The sequence below is a fragment of the Takifugu rubripes genome, chromosome 11 (assembly GCF_901000725.2).
Source record: "Takifugu rubripes chromosome 11, fTakRub1.2, whole genome shotgun sequence".
In the NCBI taxonomy this organism is placed as follows: Eukaryota; Metazoa; Chordata; class Actinopteri; order Tetraodontiformes; family Tetraodontidae; genus Takifugu; species Takifugu rubripes.
Window position 1 is genome coordinate 9,719,355 of NC_042295.1, and position 15,286 is coordinate 9,734,640.

The 15,286-nt window shown below is 42.8% G+C and overlaps 2 protein-coding genes and 1 long non-coding RNA gene across 5 annotated transcripts; all 3 read right to left on the reverse strand.

Moving 5' to 3' along the window:
* Positions 1–61: 61 nt before the first annotated feature.
* Positions 62–2,529, reverse strand: LOC101061048 (P2Y purinoceptor 13-like). Of its 2 annotated transcripts, XM_029844316.1 has the most exons (4): positions 2,397–2,529; positions 1,626–1,744; positions 1,499–1,550; positions 62–1,344 (listed from the first exon to the last, which is right to left on the reverse strand). In XM_029844316.1, exons 3-4 carry the CDS (start codon positions 1,509–1,511, stop codon positions 335–337), a joined length of 1,023 nt encoding a protein of 340 aa, XP_029700176.1. In that variant the 5' UTR covers positions 1,512–1,550; positions 1,626–1,744; positions 2,397–2,529; the 3' UTR covers positions 62–334. The 2 variants fall into 2 exon arrangements, with proteins under 2 accessions (XP_029700176.1, XP_003968441.2); XM_003968392.2 differs by lacking the exon at positions 2,397–2,529 and having other exon boundaries at positions 1,654–1,735.
* A 765-nt stretch (positions 2,530–3,294) lies between these two features.
* On the reverse strand, positions 3,295–6,384 carry LOC101080055 (P2Y purinoceptor 12-like). The gene is made up of 3 exons (XM_011608340.2): positions 5,778–6,384; positions 5,432–5,692; positions 3,295–4,630 (listed from the first exon to the last, which is right to left on the reverse strand). The coding sequence occupies exons 2-3, from the start codon at positions 5,678–5,680 to the stop codon at positions 3,794–3,796; spliced, it is 1,086 nt and encodes a 361-aa protein (XP_011606642.1). The 5' UTR covers positions 5,681–5,692; positions 5,778–6,384; the 3' UTR covers positions 3,295–3,793.
* A 2,428-nt stretch (positions 6,385–8,812) lies between these two features.
* LOC105419695 (uncharacterized) lies at positions 8,813–11,755 on the reverse strand. Of its 2 annotated transcripts, none has more exons than XR_003890064.1 (4): positions 10,887–11,755; positions 10,706–10,808; positions 9,591–9,840; positions 8,813–9,369 (listed from the first exon to the last, which is right to left on the reverse strand). It is a non-coding gene; the product is annotated as an uncharacterized lncRNA (long non-coding RNA). The 2 variants fall into 2 exon arrangements; XR_966292.2 differs by having other exon boundaries at positions 10,702–10,808; positions 10,887–11,754.
* Positions 11,756–15,286: the final 3,531 nt, after the last annotated feature.

Genomic DNA, 15,286 nt, shown 5'->3' on the forward strand with positions numbered 1-15,286 from the left:
TTTTATTTTACAGCTTCAATGCAAATTTTGGGGAAGTCAAAACCTTTAAGCCAGCCCAGCATCTATATTACAGTTAAAAAAAAGGGTATTTCCTGTGCTGTTCTTTCAAAATAAAACACTTTCCGTTAAGATGAGTACAAAAACATTGAATTACACGGACACATAGACTTGCTAAAGTGCTGAAAATACAAAATATGTAAACTACTGCACTGTAGAAGGAGGAGCTAACTGAAAGATAATTAGTTTAATAATTATATGTTGTCGGGATCAGTTCTGAGCAGCTGAAGTTGCTTTTAGAAAACGTCCATTAGCAGCATGGAGGACCTCCTTGACTCTACACCAATTTGAGTCGACACTGTCCTGACGTGCACTGCGGGGCTAATCGCCAAGACACATACAGCTTTTCCATCATAGCCATCAGCTTCTCCTTGAACTCGTGGCACAGGAAGATGTAGAGCAGCGGGTTCATGCAGATGTTGGTGGTGGCGAACCACAGGCTGAACTCTTTAATGAATTTGCTGAGAACATAGGTGCAGTAGCTGTCTGCCACGGAGTTGACCTGCATAAAGGTGTAGGGTATCCTGATCAGGTGGTATGGGCCGAATGACAGGAAAAACACGACGACCACCAGGAAAACACGCAGTTTGATCTTTTGGTTCCCTTGGTTGTTTTTGCTGCCTGAGTTCCGATAAGACTGGATCACTTTCTTTGCAATGCAGATGTAGCAAACAGTGATGACCACGCTCACAAGCCAGAAGTAACCGTTTAGGTAAATGATGATATTTTCGTGGAACTCCAGTCCGGGTGCCTCTTTCAGGTGCATGCACGAGGTGATCTCTTCCAAATTAACTATGGGTTTGTTGCTCAAAATCATATTGGGAAGAGCCGTGACACAAAAGAGTGTTACCCAGACTGAGCCTGACAGCACTTTGCTAAAGGTCAGGTTCTGCGCGAGCAGCAGGCTCCCGGGCATCACGATCTTAAAGAAGCGGTCCAGACTTATTAACCCCAGCAGGGTGATGCAGGTGTACTGCGTGCTGTAGAAAATAGGACTGACGTAGCAAGACAGAACCAGAATTATTTTGGAGTGCTCGGTCATTTCGCTGGTCGCGTCAATGGGCATGATCAGGGTCATGAGCACGTCAGCGGCAATGATGTTTTTCTGGTACACCATGAAGGTGGAGGTGGATTTCAGGTGCAGGGAGACCCAGGCTGCCACGCCGTTCAGCAGCAGTGACACGGGGAACATCAAAAAGTAGAGAATCGGGACTATGTTCTGTTGGTAAAGGAAACTTCTGCACTCAGGATCGCTGGCAGATGTTTGGTTGGGTAGCAGCCTGGTTCCTTAAGGAAAATTATATGTTATAGGACCCTCATATCAGACAATGTCCTCATACATTTAGGAAAGGGTCGTGGGTATTCAGATAATAGTCTAAATAAAAAGTCAGTCAGCAGAACAAATAAAGCTTTGATTTGATGATTGGTCAAACTGACTCACCATTATTGTCCATGTTTAGGAGTGGGTTGACAAGTTGGGTCAGAATTTCATGCTAAAAGAAGCAAAAGCACTTTTTATACACAACATCTTTTATGTAAAAAGTAACACAATCCAACATGAAACATACCTGCTAACAAAGTTAATTAATAACTTACAGATGACAACCCACAACACTGGTCTGGACCCTGCTGGATGGGGGCGCGTGCCTCTGACCTTAAAGCTTCTTATGAAACTCTGCTGATTTTCCTACAAAACATATCAACTTTTCATCAGCGCTAAGACCAGCATGTTATCCGGACATATGCAAAAATAGGAAAAACACCGGCAATAACGTGTGATACCAAAAGTGCATTTACCTTTTTTTGCATCATTTACAGGTTTGTAATTCACCAATTTGCATAAAGCTCTGCAGGAGATCCTTTGACAAACTTAATAAACAAATGAGTTCACAGGAAAATCTCTTCTGACGGTTGGATTTCATCAACAGTCTGAAGATCGATTTGAATGAGAAAATTTACCTGTTTGGTGCTTAGAATAACTAAAGTCAGTCAACCCATCTCAGACCAAATGACCTTAATGATGTAGAAAGTTTATGACAAGACATTATTAGAGAAACTACAAACTCTATCTCAATGATTGTGATTAAAAATATTTGCTCATTGCTTATTTAAGTGTTAGAAATGAATCTGAGTTTCATTTATGACTCTATTTGGCCACTAGAGGGCGGTACAATGCAGGCTGCAAATTAATGAGCTCAAATTTGAGTTGCACAATTCATGCAGAATCGGGCAAAACACTCAAAACATAACAAATCAAAAACAAGAGGGATCTAGAAGAATCGCTCTCTCTCTCTCTCTCTCTCTCTCTCTCTCTCTCTCTCTCTCTGTTTCTAAAATACCTGTAATTGCTCCCGGAGTTTCAAGCCTTAGTCGGCTTTCCAGGGTGACACAGAGCTATGACACAACAGCTGGGTTTTACCAAGAGAATCATAAAATATTTGGTGCTTTGGCAAAAAAAGAGGTCTCCTCTTTTTCTCTCAGATCCGTGTGTGATTACTGTGTTCAGCAGATACAGCATAAAAGCAGTAATTTGTTGCAGAACACACCCCCAATCAGATCTTAACAACCCAACATATTTGTGAATCACTGGATTAACTGCAGCCAGATTTTGCTGGAAATTGGGCTGTAGTTAGTGACTCGGTCTGCAATTCAACAGCCAGCTTTAAACCTAAGCCACGGGGTCGTTTGCATTTGTCATTAGTTTTGAAAACACACAATGCTGCGATTTGCTTTCAAATGCCCCACCAGGGCATTTGAATGCACCCTGACCATAAACACACAGACGTTGTGAACTTTGTAGTTTTTATGCAACTGTTCCCAAGAAATGTTCAGACAAGTTGAGTAGTGACAATTAATCACTGGTAAATTCACAGAACCCATTCAAGGACTCAGGACACTGGGTAGCATCACAAAGACATTTAAATTACATTTTTACATTATTGTATGACTGTTGTCGCCATATCCTTTTGTTTTTATGGGCTTGAAACACAATTGGTCAAAGCGAGACCTCATCTCAGGAGGATGGTTGTTGTGCTCCAGAGGTTCCTGGTCATTGAGCCACTTACCTTTTCATGGTCACCACATTTTTTTAACCTTTCTTAATGACTGCTGAGGCTGTTGGAGGGTGAGCCTCGTCAGATCGACTGCTGGTCGAGGTGGCAGATTATGAACTATGATTCAGGGTAGAGAAGGTGGACTAACAGAAGAAAAGTTGGGCAGAATGCATAAACAAGGCCAACGGGTTTTCATGTTTTATTCACAACTCTGAGGTGGTAGAAAAAGATAAAGGTTCAGATAAGGAAGGAGATACAGTAGCAATCTTGAGGTTAGGCGATAGTTGATACAGCAGTACAAGACAGTCAGCAGTCATACAAGGTGACACAGTGATAAGTTGCTTTATGATCAATGCCGCTTGGCCTTGAACCAAGGTGGCAGCTGAACTGTAATATCCATCTGTTCCTCAAAAATGGTGCATTTCTGCACAAAAACTGCAGATGGGACTGAGGTTTCCATTTCATTTCTTATGAAATGCACCGCAATTACTTTGATGTGATCTTGGAAAAGGAACTTCAGATGGTACTTCTCTGTAATGGAGAACAGAAAGAGAAACAATCTATAAAGTATATTCACACAGTATATCCATGTGTTCTTTTCCCCGGACTGGCACAAACTGGTCAGTTATTATCATCACATTAGGAACATCAGCCTAATTCTGGTCATATACCACACAGAGTCTTCATTTGCAGACAGAAGTGTTTCTCATAGGGCTGATGCTGTCGGACTCACTGCTAATGAGCCAGCCGCAGGTACCAGGAGTCAGCCGCAGGGCCTTGAACAAAGAGGTCCTGAAAGACTTGCACAGAAAAAAGTAGATGAGGGGATCCAGGAGGGAGTTTAAGGAGGTCAGAAAAAGTGTGCTTTCCTTCAGCTGAAAGAAGAAAAGCTTAAGTTTACAGTCAAACAGGAGCCCTCGGGTCTGGCTCATGGTGTACGGCACACGGGCAAAGTGAAAGGGGACGAAGCACACGAAGAACACCGCCAGGACCAGGAACACATTGGCGTTCATCGTACTTCTGGCCTGCTGAGGGCGCCGGGCTGTCCCTCTGTCTTGAGCCCGACAGGTAGCTGTACTGGTGATGCGGGACTTAGTTCGGGCGTAAGACCTGTACAGCTCTTTGGTGATCAGGGTGTAGCAGACAATCACCGTCACCAGGTTGCCCCAGAAAACAACCTGACACACGTGGTTGACCACCTCGTGCCAGCGCAGCCCGGCGTCCGTCTTCAGGTCGCTGCATTTGAAATAGGGGGAGGTTGGGATCTTGCTTGTGAGGATCACGTTGGGCAGGCACAGGGCTAGTAGGAAGATCCAGACGGCGGCTGAGAGGAGCTTACGCCGGGCCAGACGGGCCGAGTTGGTCCCTTTGAAGGGCTGGAGGGTCTTCCTGCAGCGGTCGATGCTGATCAGGCCAAAGAAGAGGATGCTGATGTACATGGTGAGGTAGAAGAGCACAGAGGAGACCCGACACACCAGCACGCGCAGCGGAGTGGAAGCCATGTTGGAGTCAGACAGAACCTGCAGAAACACTCTTTAATTTAACTGGTCGGTCGGTCGGTCGGTCGGGCTGTCTGTCTGTGTGTCTGTCTGTCTGTCTGCCTGCCTGTCTGCCTGCCTGTCTGTCTGTCTGCCTGCCTGCCTGTCGGTCGGTCGGTCGGTCGGTCCGTCCGTGTGTCTGTCGGTCGGTCGGTCGGTCGGTCGGTCGGTCGGTCGGTCCGTCCGTCCGTCCGTCCGTCCGTCCGTCCGTCGGTCGGTCGGTCGGTCGGTCGGTCTGTCTGTCTGTCTGTCTGTCTGTCTGTCTGTCTGTCTGTCTGTCTGTCGGTCTGTCTGTCGGTCTGTTGGAGTCAGACAGATCCTGCAGAAACACTCTTTAATTTAACTGGTCGGTCGGTCGGTCGGTCGGGCTGTCTGTCTGTGTGTCTGTCTGTCTGTCTGCCTGCCTGTCTGCCTGCCTGCCTGCCTGTCGGTCGGTCGGTCGGTCGGTCGGTCGGTCGGTCGGTCGGTCGGTCGGTCCGTCCGTCCGTGTGTCTGTCTGTCTGTCTGTCTGTCTGTCTGTCCGTCGGTCCATCCGTCGGTCGGTCGGTCTGTCCGTCCGTCCGTCCGTCCGTCGGTCTGTCTGTCTGTCTGTCTGTCTGTCTGTCGGTCTGTTGGAGTCAGACAGATCCTGCAGAAACACTCTTTAATTTATCTGGTCGGTCGGTTGGTCGGTCTGTGTGTCTGTCTGTGTGTCCGTCGGTCTGTGTGTCTGTGTGTCTGTGTGTCTGTGTGTCTGTCTGTCTGTCTGTCTGTCTGTCTGAATGGTTCCAGGGAAGATCAAACCTTGAAAGGGAAGGTGAGCGTCATGACGATGTCGGCGATGACGATATTCTTCAGGTATATGATGAAGTGGGATTTGGAGGGGATGCTGAAGAAGACCCACGCAGCCACAGCGTTGAGGGACAGGCTCAGCAGGAAGAGGACAGAGTAGAGAACAGGAAAAACCACCGTCTTCAGCACGTTGTCGCGGGAGCAGTTGTTAGTGTGGCTGTGATTGGCAGAGAGCGAGGGGAAAGTGGTGTTTCCCTCCATCGTTGTTGTCTCCTGCGTGCACAGGAAGATGAAAAGTGTCACAACAAATAAGAAGTTTTGTATCCTCATTTATGATGTGTGCATGATTTGAACTGACCTTTAAAACTTCCTGTGGAGTCACATCAAAGCCCTCGTTGGGTTCGCACGTCCTCTGGCCGAGGTTTGTATTCAGTGGTCTTGTGTGAAGTTGACAATGTCCTGTACTGCTCAAAGTCCACCCCGTGCACTTTCACTCTTTCTTCTCCTTTCTTTTTCCTGTCATGAGGATAGGCTGCAGACGCCATTATTGGGTTTATTTTGAGAGCCGTGTCACGGATCGTCTCTTTTAAGATTGTATCCAAGGCTCTCATAACAATGCAAAGCCCATCCCATCATGCATTGCACCAAAAATGCAAGAGCTCGTGATAGAGATCATTTAAGACAACTTTTGCAGCCTCTTTAAATATCTTCACATTTCAGAGGCGATGCAGGGTCTGAGGATCCAGTCAGCGAACAAACATGCAGCCGTTCAGCAGATGTTTCGGTGTTATGAGTTTCCCATAAACTGATATTTCTGATTGTTTTCCCTCCAGAGCTCATGACATTTCCAGGCTGTAATGTTTTTAGCGGCTGTCTCTGGGCCACTCATGTAGCATGTAGCATAGTTTTCTGTCTGCTGAAGTTTGTTCTCTAGCCTCCACCTCCTGCTCTCAACCATCTTGATGACTTTGACATTGCAAAGCATCAGTGTGGACACGAGCTTGGACCAGGTCATCAGTACTCCCAAACTGTCCTGAGGGTGACATTAAGCCCACTATAAAACAATATGCTGTATATTTCTCCCATTATCTTTTAGATATGGTTTACTGCTGTTTAAATGAATTTGATGATGTGTTTTGCATAAATAGTAGTGGAACTTCTCCACTGTGAATCTTGAAAAGCCATTTCCTCAAAATAGTTCCAAACGCTGAGCCAGAATTCTCCACTTCACAAAGACTAACACTAAGACGTCAAACTTCATATTTTTTATACATATCTGTGTTGTACAATGGCTCCTTCTCATAACCCCAAATTTGCATATTTGTCTTGATATTCTAATCAGCTGTGAAGGTTTTGTGGTTATATCTTCATGCTTTTCCCCCTTATTTGCATGTGTTACCTTAAAACCTAACAAAACCATAAAATTGATTTAAAAAGCAGTGTGTTTTGAGATTAATGTTGAGGTCTGAATTGGTCTTTATCACATGAGCTGGCTGCCATCCTTCCCTCTGGTTTATTTTGGACTTCCTGTCTGTGGCCTGACTGCCAGTGTCAGCAGCATTCACTTCCCAAACAAAGGTTTGTCTGAATCTCTCTGCATTGCTGATGTGTGTAATACGGCGTGAATGTGGTTAAAACACGAAGCCACTTACCTCCCCATCAAGCCCACAATTCTCACAGCTGTGAACTCTGCACATCTGGATTTGATCATTGCTGAGCATAATTTCTCAGAGCGAACTCGACGGCGAACCGTTCTGCTTTTTAGTTTAATGCCTTTCAGTCTGCATCTCACTCTGCTCAGCTCTCATCTTTCTACTTCCTGTCCTTTCTCTCTGTTCGCTGCTAAACCTCCATCAGCTTTTAAGGTCTTTTAAGGTCAGAGTGGCTCTTCTCTCCAGATTTAAACAGTTTTTTAAACAAAACACGGTTCAAACTGAGTTTTTGTTTTATTACTCATTTTTAAAGTGGCAGTCTACATTTCTAGAGAGTGGAAGAGAGGGAGGGTGCAAAATAGAGCAAGAAGAAACTCCAATAGACAGAATCCTAGACCGCAGTGATCATCAGCTACAGATAAGCTAGTGGTAATCATAGAGCTAAGATTATCATAGACTACGGCGCTGTAGTCAGTGTGTCAATGGCATGATACTATTACTATACTATCCAGATACTATTTCCTCTGCAATGTGAAGAGCAGAAGGAAGAAAAAGAAATCCATTCTCTCTAATGGCTACAGGTCTACAAAGACGCCAACCAGTTAATACCATTTAGCCCTAATGGGAGTCTCACACTCTGTCTCCTACTCTCCAGAATTGTAGATCACAGCTTTGAACATTTGTTCATTTTTTCAAACATACAGTGCTTAAAAGAATTTCAAGTAACACAATGCGTATTTGAGACAACACTTAATTTGTATATTCCTTATATCATGTTATACAACCGTGGAAAAACAAAATGAATGTTAAGGGAGAAAAAAGATGGTTAAGGACCACCATGCTACTCCCTCATAGGTTATCAGTCTGAAGAGGTGTGGTGGAAACACAAACCACATAAATGGAAACACAAACCACATAAATGGAAACACAAACCACATAAATGTGAAAAACGTGCGTGCTTTCCTCATCCGGTGCCTCACCTCGTGACCTTTGAATCAGCAATCATCACTTTTTCTGTGATAATAATAGACCGGCAGATTGGAAATTCCGAAACATGATCATGGAGTGCGTCCTGTGCTCTAACCATGCTCCGCTTGCAAAAATTCTTCACTAAAGCAAGGACGAAGCTAGCAAAGCTAAATTTGTCTAAATAGTATTTCGTCAGGAACGTGTAGTCTGGCGAGGGCTTGGTGTGATGGAGTGGTGACCTCTGACCCTCACAGTCAGTCAGTGACAGGTAGAAAGGAAAAAGGACCTCAGTGGTTTGTTTGTGGCTGTCACTGTCATTATTTACAGGCGTGCTTTTCTTTGTTTTCACAGTGTTGAGTTTCTTTCCCCACTGGTGCCCTCTTGTGTGCAGTTCAGGGTGAGATCTGACAAAAGTGTATTCCGTATGTCGAATCTTTAAACATTCAACAACTTAAGCCCTCCAAAAGTGTGTTAATCACACTAAATCACACTAGCTCTCTTCCTAGACACACGGCAACTGCTGATGCAAAGACAATTTTTTTGTCCAATAGCCCTGTTTCTGCTGTTGAAAGATGTACGTGAATCTGTGCTTTGTTAATGCTCAGAACTAAATTTGCATTGTTGTTTCACTTGACACAGACTAACAAATCCATAGTGGTTAGAACTGGTAGCTCCATCACTGTCACGTGTATCAAGTTTGAAAATAATGGGAAAATCTGTAGTTAAATCTCATTTAACGAGTTCTGTGAGAAAAACCAAAGCATCAGGAGAATAAGCTTTAAGAATGTATTTTTAATCATATACAGGCTTTAGGCTTTAATCATATATCAGCAGCAACATAAACAGAAATATCGGTAAGAAGCAATGTTCAAATTTGTACTGGGACCTCATAGAAGGTTTATATATTGTAATATTGATAATGACTTCCTGTGTCATCAAAGTTCATCTGCTTTTAATTTCAGGGCAATATTTAGATTCAGATCCTTTATTTGTCCCACATGGGGAAATTTACTGCACAACAGCAAAATAATGCAGAAAAATAAAATAAAATTGGGATAGAATAGAGAAAATACAAAAAAGGATGTATATATATATACACACAATAATCCAAGAGTAATAAAAAGTAGAAGTGTACTTAAAGTTAGAAAAAGGTAATAGATTAGGATCAGCCGTTTGTCAATAACTAGAAAACTGTAATTGGTCGTCTTTCAGAGCGACGTTCTAAAAGTTGTACAGATGTTGTGGAATCCTGGACACGCTGCTCCGTCTGCTGTTCCAGTCTATACTGTGGGAACCTTGCGTTTGTCAGCTCATCATGTCAGCTTCCATCTAGAATTAGGACCAGTACCAGAAGTTCAAGAATTCGCTCATGGAGCCCAGGAGGGATTATCAATATCACAGTCATTCACACCAACTGAGGTTTAAAGCTGTATTGTCAGTCATTAACAAACAAGACAGTGACAATGCAATTCTAACATTCAATAAGAAAAATAATAAAATGCAAACAAAAAAAGAAAAAATATATAGTGTTTGTTTCCCTTTGTACTGACCTCAGTTTTATTTCGTTGGGGCCCTTTAATTTCCACGTTGCTCCGGTCCTACCACAGCTGCTCTTTCTCGCCTCCTTGTCTGGATCCCTTTCCTAGCAGTTGTCTGATAGCTGCCTGGTGGCTACGCGCTGCCAGTCATCACTCTCCAAGGTCAAAGGTTGGTGCATTGATGTCTCTCTTGACATCACATGGCACAAATCAAATCCATCCAAAAAACTTGACCTCTGGAACAGGCCACATTCGATTGGTTCTAGAAAATGTTGAGAATTGTCTTTATCTTGTTATGTGTTTCACCATATGTTTCTGTCTTCTCTTAGAAGTTAGGCAAGGTAGACTCATTGGTAAATGTAATAAAAACAGAGACATTCCATTTGCAGGATTGTTGTTTGTTCTATTGTTATCTCAGGAGCCAGTCAGGCAGGAGGTGTCAAACACTCATTGTAAATGCGACATCAGGGGGGTTGATGATGATCACATTTGCATGAAGAATGGGATCTGGCCACCTGGGAAAACAATGGAAGAGAAGAACTCTACCAACACCAAGTGGGACTGGAGGAAGAGGACGGGGACATCTCAGCGGGGGATCTGGAGTGGATTGCATGGACATTGTGAATTTGCATGTGTGTGACTATAAAGGACTGGGCCAAGGGATAGTTAGGTTGTCAGACTTCGTGCCCTGACAATTAACTTTGTTGTTGCTAGGGTGATGAACTGGCCCGGAGCTCTGTAATATTTGTATCTGGAATTGGTTCTATTGTTAAATACATTTTGAAATTGGTACTTTACTTCTCGAAGTCTTCATTCAACGAACACGCGGATCGGCAGCTACATACGGGAGGTATTGCGATCCAACAAAAATCAAATGAACACAGGCCATAAATCCTTTGTTAAACAACAAACAATGACACAAATACGGCCTACATGAATCTAGTGCAAAAATAACTTAAAAAACTGTTGTTATCAATCATCTTGACTGTAAAATTAAATAATCTAAGTTTTTTTTTCACACACACACACGGTACACGAAGGGCACACCCACGTGTGTGTGAATTCCCGCCACTCGCTCGGTTTTCAATAACTTTTATGACAGTTTTTTGGCAACGCCACTCACTCACGTGCAGCCAGTCGGAGCGGTCTCTCGTATCTGCGTGGGCTGTACGTCACTGCTCCCAGGTTGGCTGAGACGTCATGACGCACCGGCCAGACAGGCAATTGACCCTGTGATTGCCGAATATCTTTTAATGAGGAATCATGCATATTGTAAACACAACTTCAAATTTCAAAATATTTATTTACCTTTTATTCTGATACAGTGTATGAAGCCTGGGCTGCACTAATATCTTGGAGGCGCTCCTCTCTCTGCACATCATGTAATGTCACAGAGGGCGACATCAGTTTGTTCTAAAGCTCTAATCTCGTTGCATGTTTCGGCTCTTTGCTCCTCAATTGAGTCCAAGGTTGTAACTCTTCTGAAGTCATCATCCTGACTCACGTCACACTGGTCTGCTGCACTTTTTTCTGGCTGGTCCTGGTCTGATTAGTCCAGAGACTGCAGCTTGGTCATGATCACGAAGCTTTTTGTTCTGTCCAGCCAGTTGTTTCCAGTCTTGCGGAGATTGCGAACGTCCTGCAACAGACTCTGATGGTCTGCAAGTGCTCTCCCCCTCAGACTGTAGCTGGGCATTAGTGCTTTTCAGATAGTTAAGGTTGGCTACCCGCTCGGTGAGGTTTACAATCATATGGTTGAGGTATGATACGCTTGTTTGGGAATTCTGCAGGTATATGATGTGTCTTTTGCCTCGAGCAGAGACGCAAGTTCGTCCACCTTGGCATTGATGGTCTCGCTGAGTCCACTGAGATGTTTCTCTTTGTCCCGAGACCTCTTTGATTCTTTCCTTAATTTTTCAGACGGAGCTTAATTGCTAGCATTAGCTTTGCGGCCACCTTTCTTTAAAACATACAACAAACTCACCGCCGAGCAGTCAACATCAAAGCAGAAGTCCACGCGTTCAGCCGACGGTGAATTCCCACCACTTGCTCGGTTTTCAATAACTTTTATGACAGTTTTTTGGTAAACCCGATTCCTCCCGTGCAGCCAGTCGGAGCGGTCTCTCGAATCTGCGTGCGCTGTACGTCACTGCTCCCAGGTTGGCTGAGACGTCATGCTGTGACGTCATGACGTCCTTTTCAAATTCCTCCTGCTGCTGTGTCATCCTGGCAGTCAGATCTTTTTTGCCTCTTCCTTAAGAGCCAACAGGGAAAAGAGCTGCTTCACCTTGTCTTGACATTTGTCAATGTCTTAAGATTAAGATTGACTTTATTCATCCCCGTAGGGAAATTGAATTGTAGTAGCAGCCGACACATGGAGGAATATAACTGTATTTACAAAGTATAGAAATAGAATAAATAAAACACAAATAAGATTAGAATGTGGACAAGAATAAATGATAAGCATATTTACATAAATATAGAAGAATATAGAAATAAAATGACAACATAAACATTAAACAATTATTGTGATTGAATGGTTTGGACCTGAGCTGATGCATAAGTCCGGTCAAGAGAGCTCAGCTCTGACGGAGAGGGATGTCTTCCTTATATAAACGCATTTGCCGAATTTGCTCCTGATGTAATGTCACGTTTACCAACTCCTGATTTGTGACACTGTGTAAACGTTCTGGAATGGCATTTTCAGGGCATTCTGTGCTGCAAAGAAGATCTTCATTATCCTGAGAATCCAATGCAAAACGTCTCTCTTCAGCTGAGCTTGAGAAAGGTTTTTGTTCAAATTTTCCTGCTGTAGCTTTCCCAGATTTTTTACGCCTGCTAAATAAACCAGTTCTGACTCTCTGCATTGTGTTGAATAAATTCGTTCACACTCGTTTGCATAGGTAATTTTTGTCTATTTTTCTTTAAACAAATGTGAAGCATAATATACGTTGACAAGTTTCATCTTTGTGTACTGGATGCCCTTTCTTGCTTTGTTATCAAACCTCCAAAACGTTTAAATTCATTGATCTGCGACATAGCCATAAAACCTTTGCCAGATTTTAAGCGTTCATTCTATTAAACAATTACAATTCTCATGCATATGTTCTGAGCTTTCTTGTTGTTCCTGTAGCTGTATAGTTAGACTGTCAGAAAATAAAGGAACAAAATGCTGGTATTTATGTCATCGGCATCATTAACTTGATCTTTGTCATTATTACAGATTGCACAGTTACGTCATAGTCTGGGCAAAGCTGCTTCTGGGATGTTATACATGAAAAGACTAGAGGGAACATTTAAGCGTTAGCAGCCATGGTGGGTTTTGCGTTCCAGTTATGAGGGTGGATATATATTTTAGATTTTTGACACAGTCAACACACTGCTATAGTTATCGCATCATCCTCAGACTGACCTTCTTCCACCGGAGACTGATTTTCATTTTTTACTGATAATGTTAAAAGCACAGGTGGATCTGGCCGATTATCTAACTGCCTGATATCCACAGATGTTCGCTTCCTGGTGGTTTAGAAGTCGGTGTTGAGGACCGGTGAGGTAGACGAGTGAAGGTGACCTGGCATTAGGACCCCTAGAGCTTGTAATGACCACCATGAAGAGATAGAGGTTGTCAGTGATAGAATTCCTTTTATGTGGCTTTTATGTGGCTTTGTAGTGTTTCTGTGGGAAAAAAAAAAACCAAAAACAAAAATTGGTTTGCTATTTTTATTGGTTTTGAAAACCTGAAAACACCCTCACATCGTGAGCAGTCCAGACTGACGGAAAAGTATAAAGACCAAGTCATTTTACATGTGGCTAAAAGATGGGAGTGTGAATTTCACTACATCTGTGTGAAATTCCATCATCAGCACAGAAAACTGAAAAATGATTTTCTACAGTAGGAGTAAATACATGGAGTGTTCTGTAAGGTCTTCCTTAATATTTCAATATAATTCAGCCCAATGGCATGCTAGCAAAGTCCACAGTATAGTACTGCTGTAGGCATGTGCTGTCCTGGATTTCAGTGCCAGTTCAAGTTAAATATGGAATACATACCACACACCAAACTATGTCTCACCCTCCCATGGTTTCCCCTTACTCTGCAGGCATCAATCTCCTGTTGGATTTTTGGCCTTTCCATAAAGAAGGAATTGGAAGTTTTAATTAAATAATATAAATAAATAAAGTATTCTTAAAAACAAGGTACATAAATTGGTATAAAAGGTACAATAAATCGTGCTTTTCCACGAATAACTTTGGAAGCAGTTGTGCTTGTCATGACTGTGGTGGAACTAATTGGTTCTTTGTGTTTGTTCGAAAATTGACCTGGTATGGGCTAAGTCAGCAGTATACGCAGTTGCTATGTGGCCATCTGAAACTTCTGGTCTTGACTCTTTTTGTGTATGATTGTCATTTTATATGATGTCTGAAAGACCTGAAAGACTTGCATAGAAAAAAGTAGATGAGGGAGTTTAAGGAGGACAGGAAAAGTATGAAACAATCTTTAATTTAACCGGTTGGTCGGTTGGTTGGTCTGTCTAGGCTGTGAAGGTTTTGTGGTTATATCTTCATGCTTTTCCTCCTTATTTGCATGTATTTCCTTAAAACCTAACAAAACTATATAAAAAAGCAGTGTGTTTTGAGATTAATGTTGAGGTCTGAATTGGTCTTTACCACTTGAGCTGGCTGCCATCTTTCCCTCTGGTTTATTTTGGACTTCCTGTCTGTGACCTGACTGCCAGTGTCAGCAGCATTCACTTCCCAAACAAAGGTTTGTCTGAATCTCTCTGCATTGCTGATGTGTGTAATACGGCGTGAATGTGGTTAAAACACGAAGCCACTTACCTCCCCATCAAGCCCACAATTCTCACAGCTGTGAACTCTGCACATCTGGATTTGATCATTGTTATGCTGCGCATAATTTCTCAGAGCGAACTCGACGGCGAACCGTTCTGCTTTTCTGTTTAATGCCTTTCAGTCTGCATCTCACTCTGCTCAGCTCTCATCTTTCTACTTCCTGTCCTTTCTCTCTGTTCGCTGCTAAACCTCCATCAGCTTTTAAGGTCTTTTAAGGTCAGAGTGGCTCTTCTCTCCAGATTTAAACAGTTTTTTAAACAAAACACGGTTCAAACTGAGTTTTTGTTTTATTACTCATTTTTAAAGTGGCAGTCTACATTTCTAGAGAGTGGAAGAGAGGGAGGGTGCAAAATAGAGCAAGAAGAAACTCCAATAGACAGAATCCTAGACCGCAGTGATCATCAGCTACAGATAAGCTAGTGGTAATCATAGAGCTAAGATTATCATAGACTACGGCGCTGTAGTCAGTGTGTCAATGGCCTGATACTATTACTATACTATCCAGATACTATTTCCTCTGCAATGTGAAGAGCAGAAGGAAGAAAAAGAAATCCATTCTCTCTAATGGCTACAGGTCTACAAAGACGCCAACCAGTTAATACCATTTAGCCCTAATGGGAGTCTCACACTCTGTCTCCTACTCTCCAGAATTGTAGATCACAGCTTTGAACATTTGTTCATTTCTTCAAACATACAGTGCTTAAAAGAATTTCAAGTAACACAATGCATATTTGAGACAACACTTAATTTGTGTATTCCTTATATCATGTTATACAATTGTGGAAAAACAAAATGAATGTTAAGGGAGAAAAAAGATGGTTAAGGACCACCATGCTACTAACAGAGTCATCCTCATC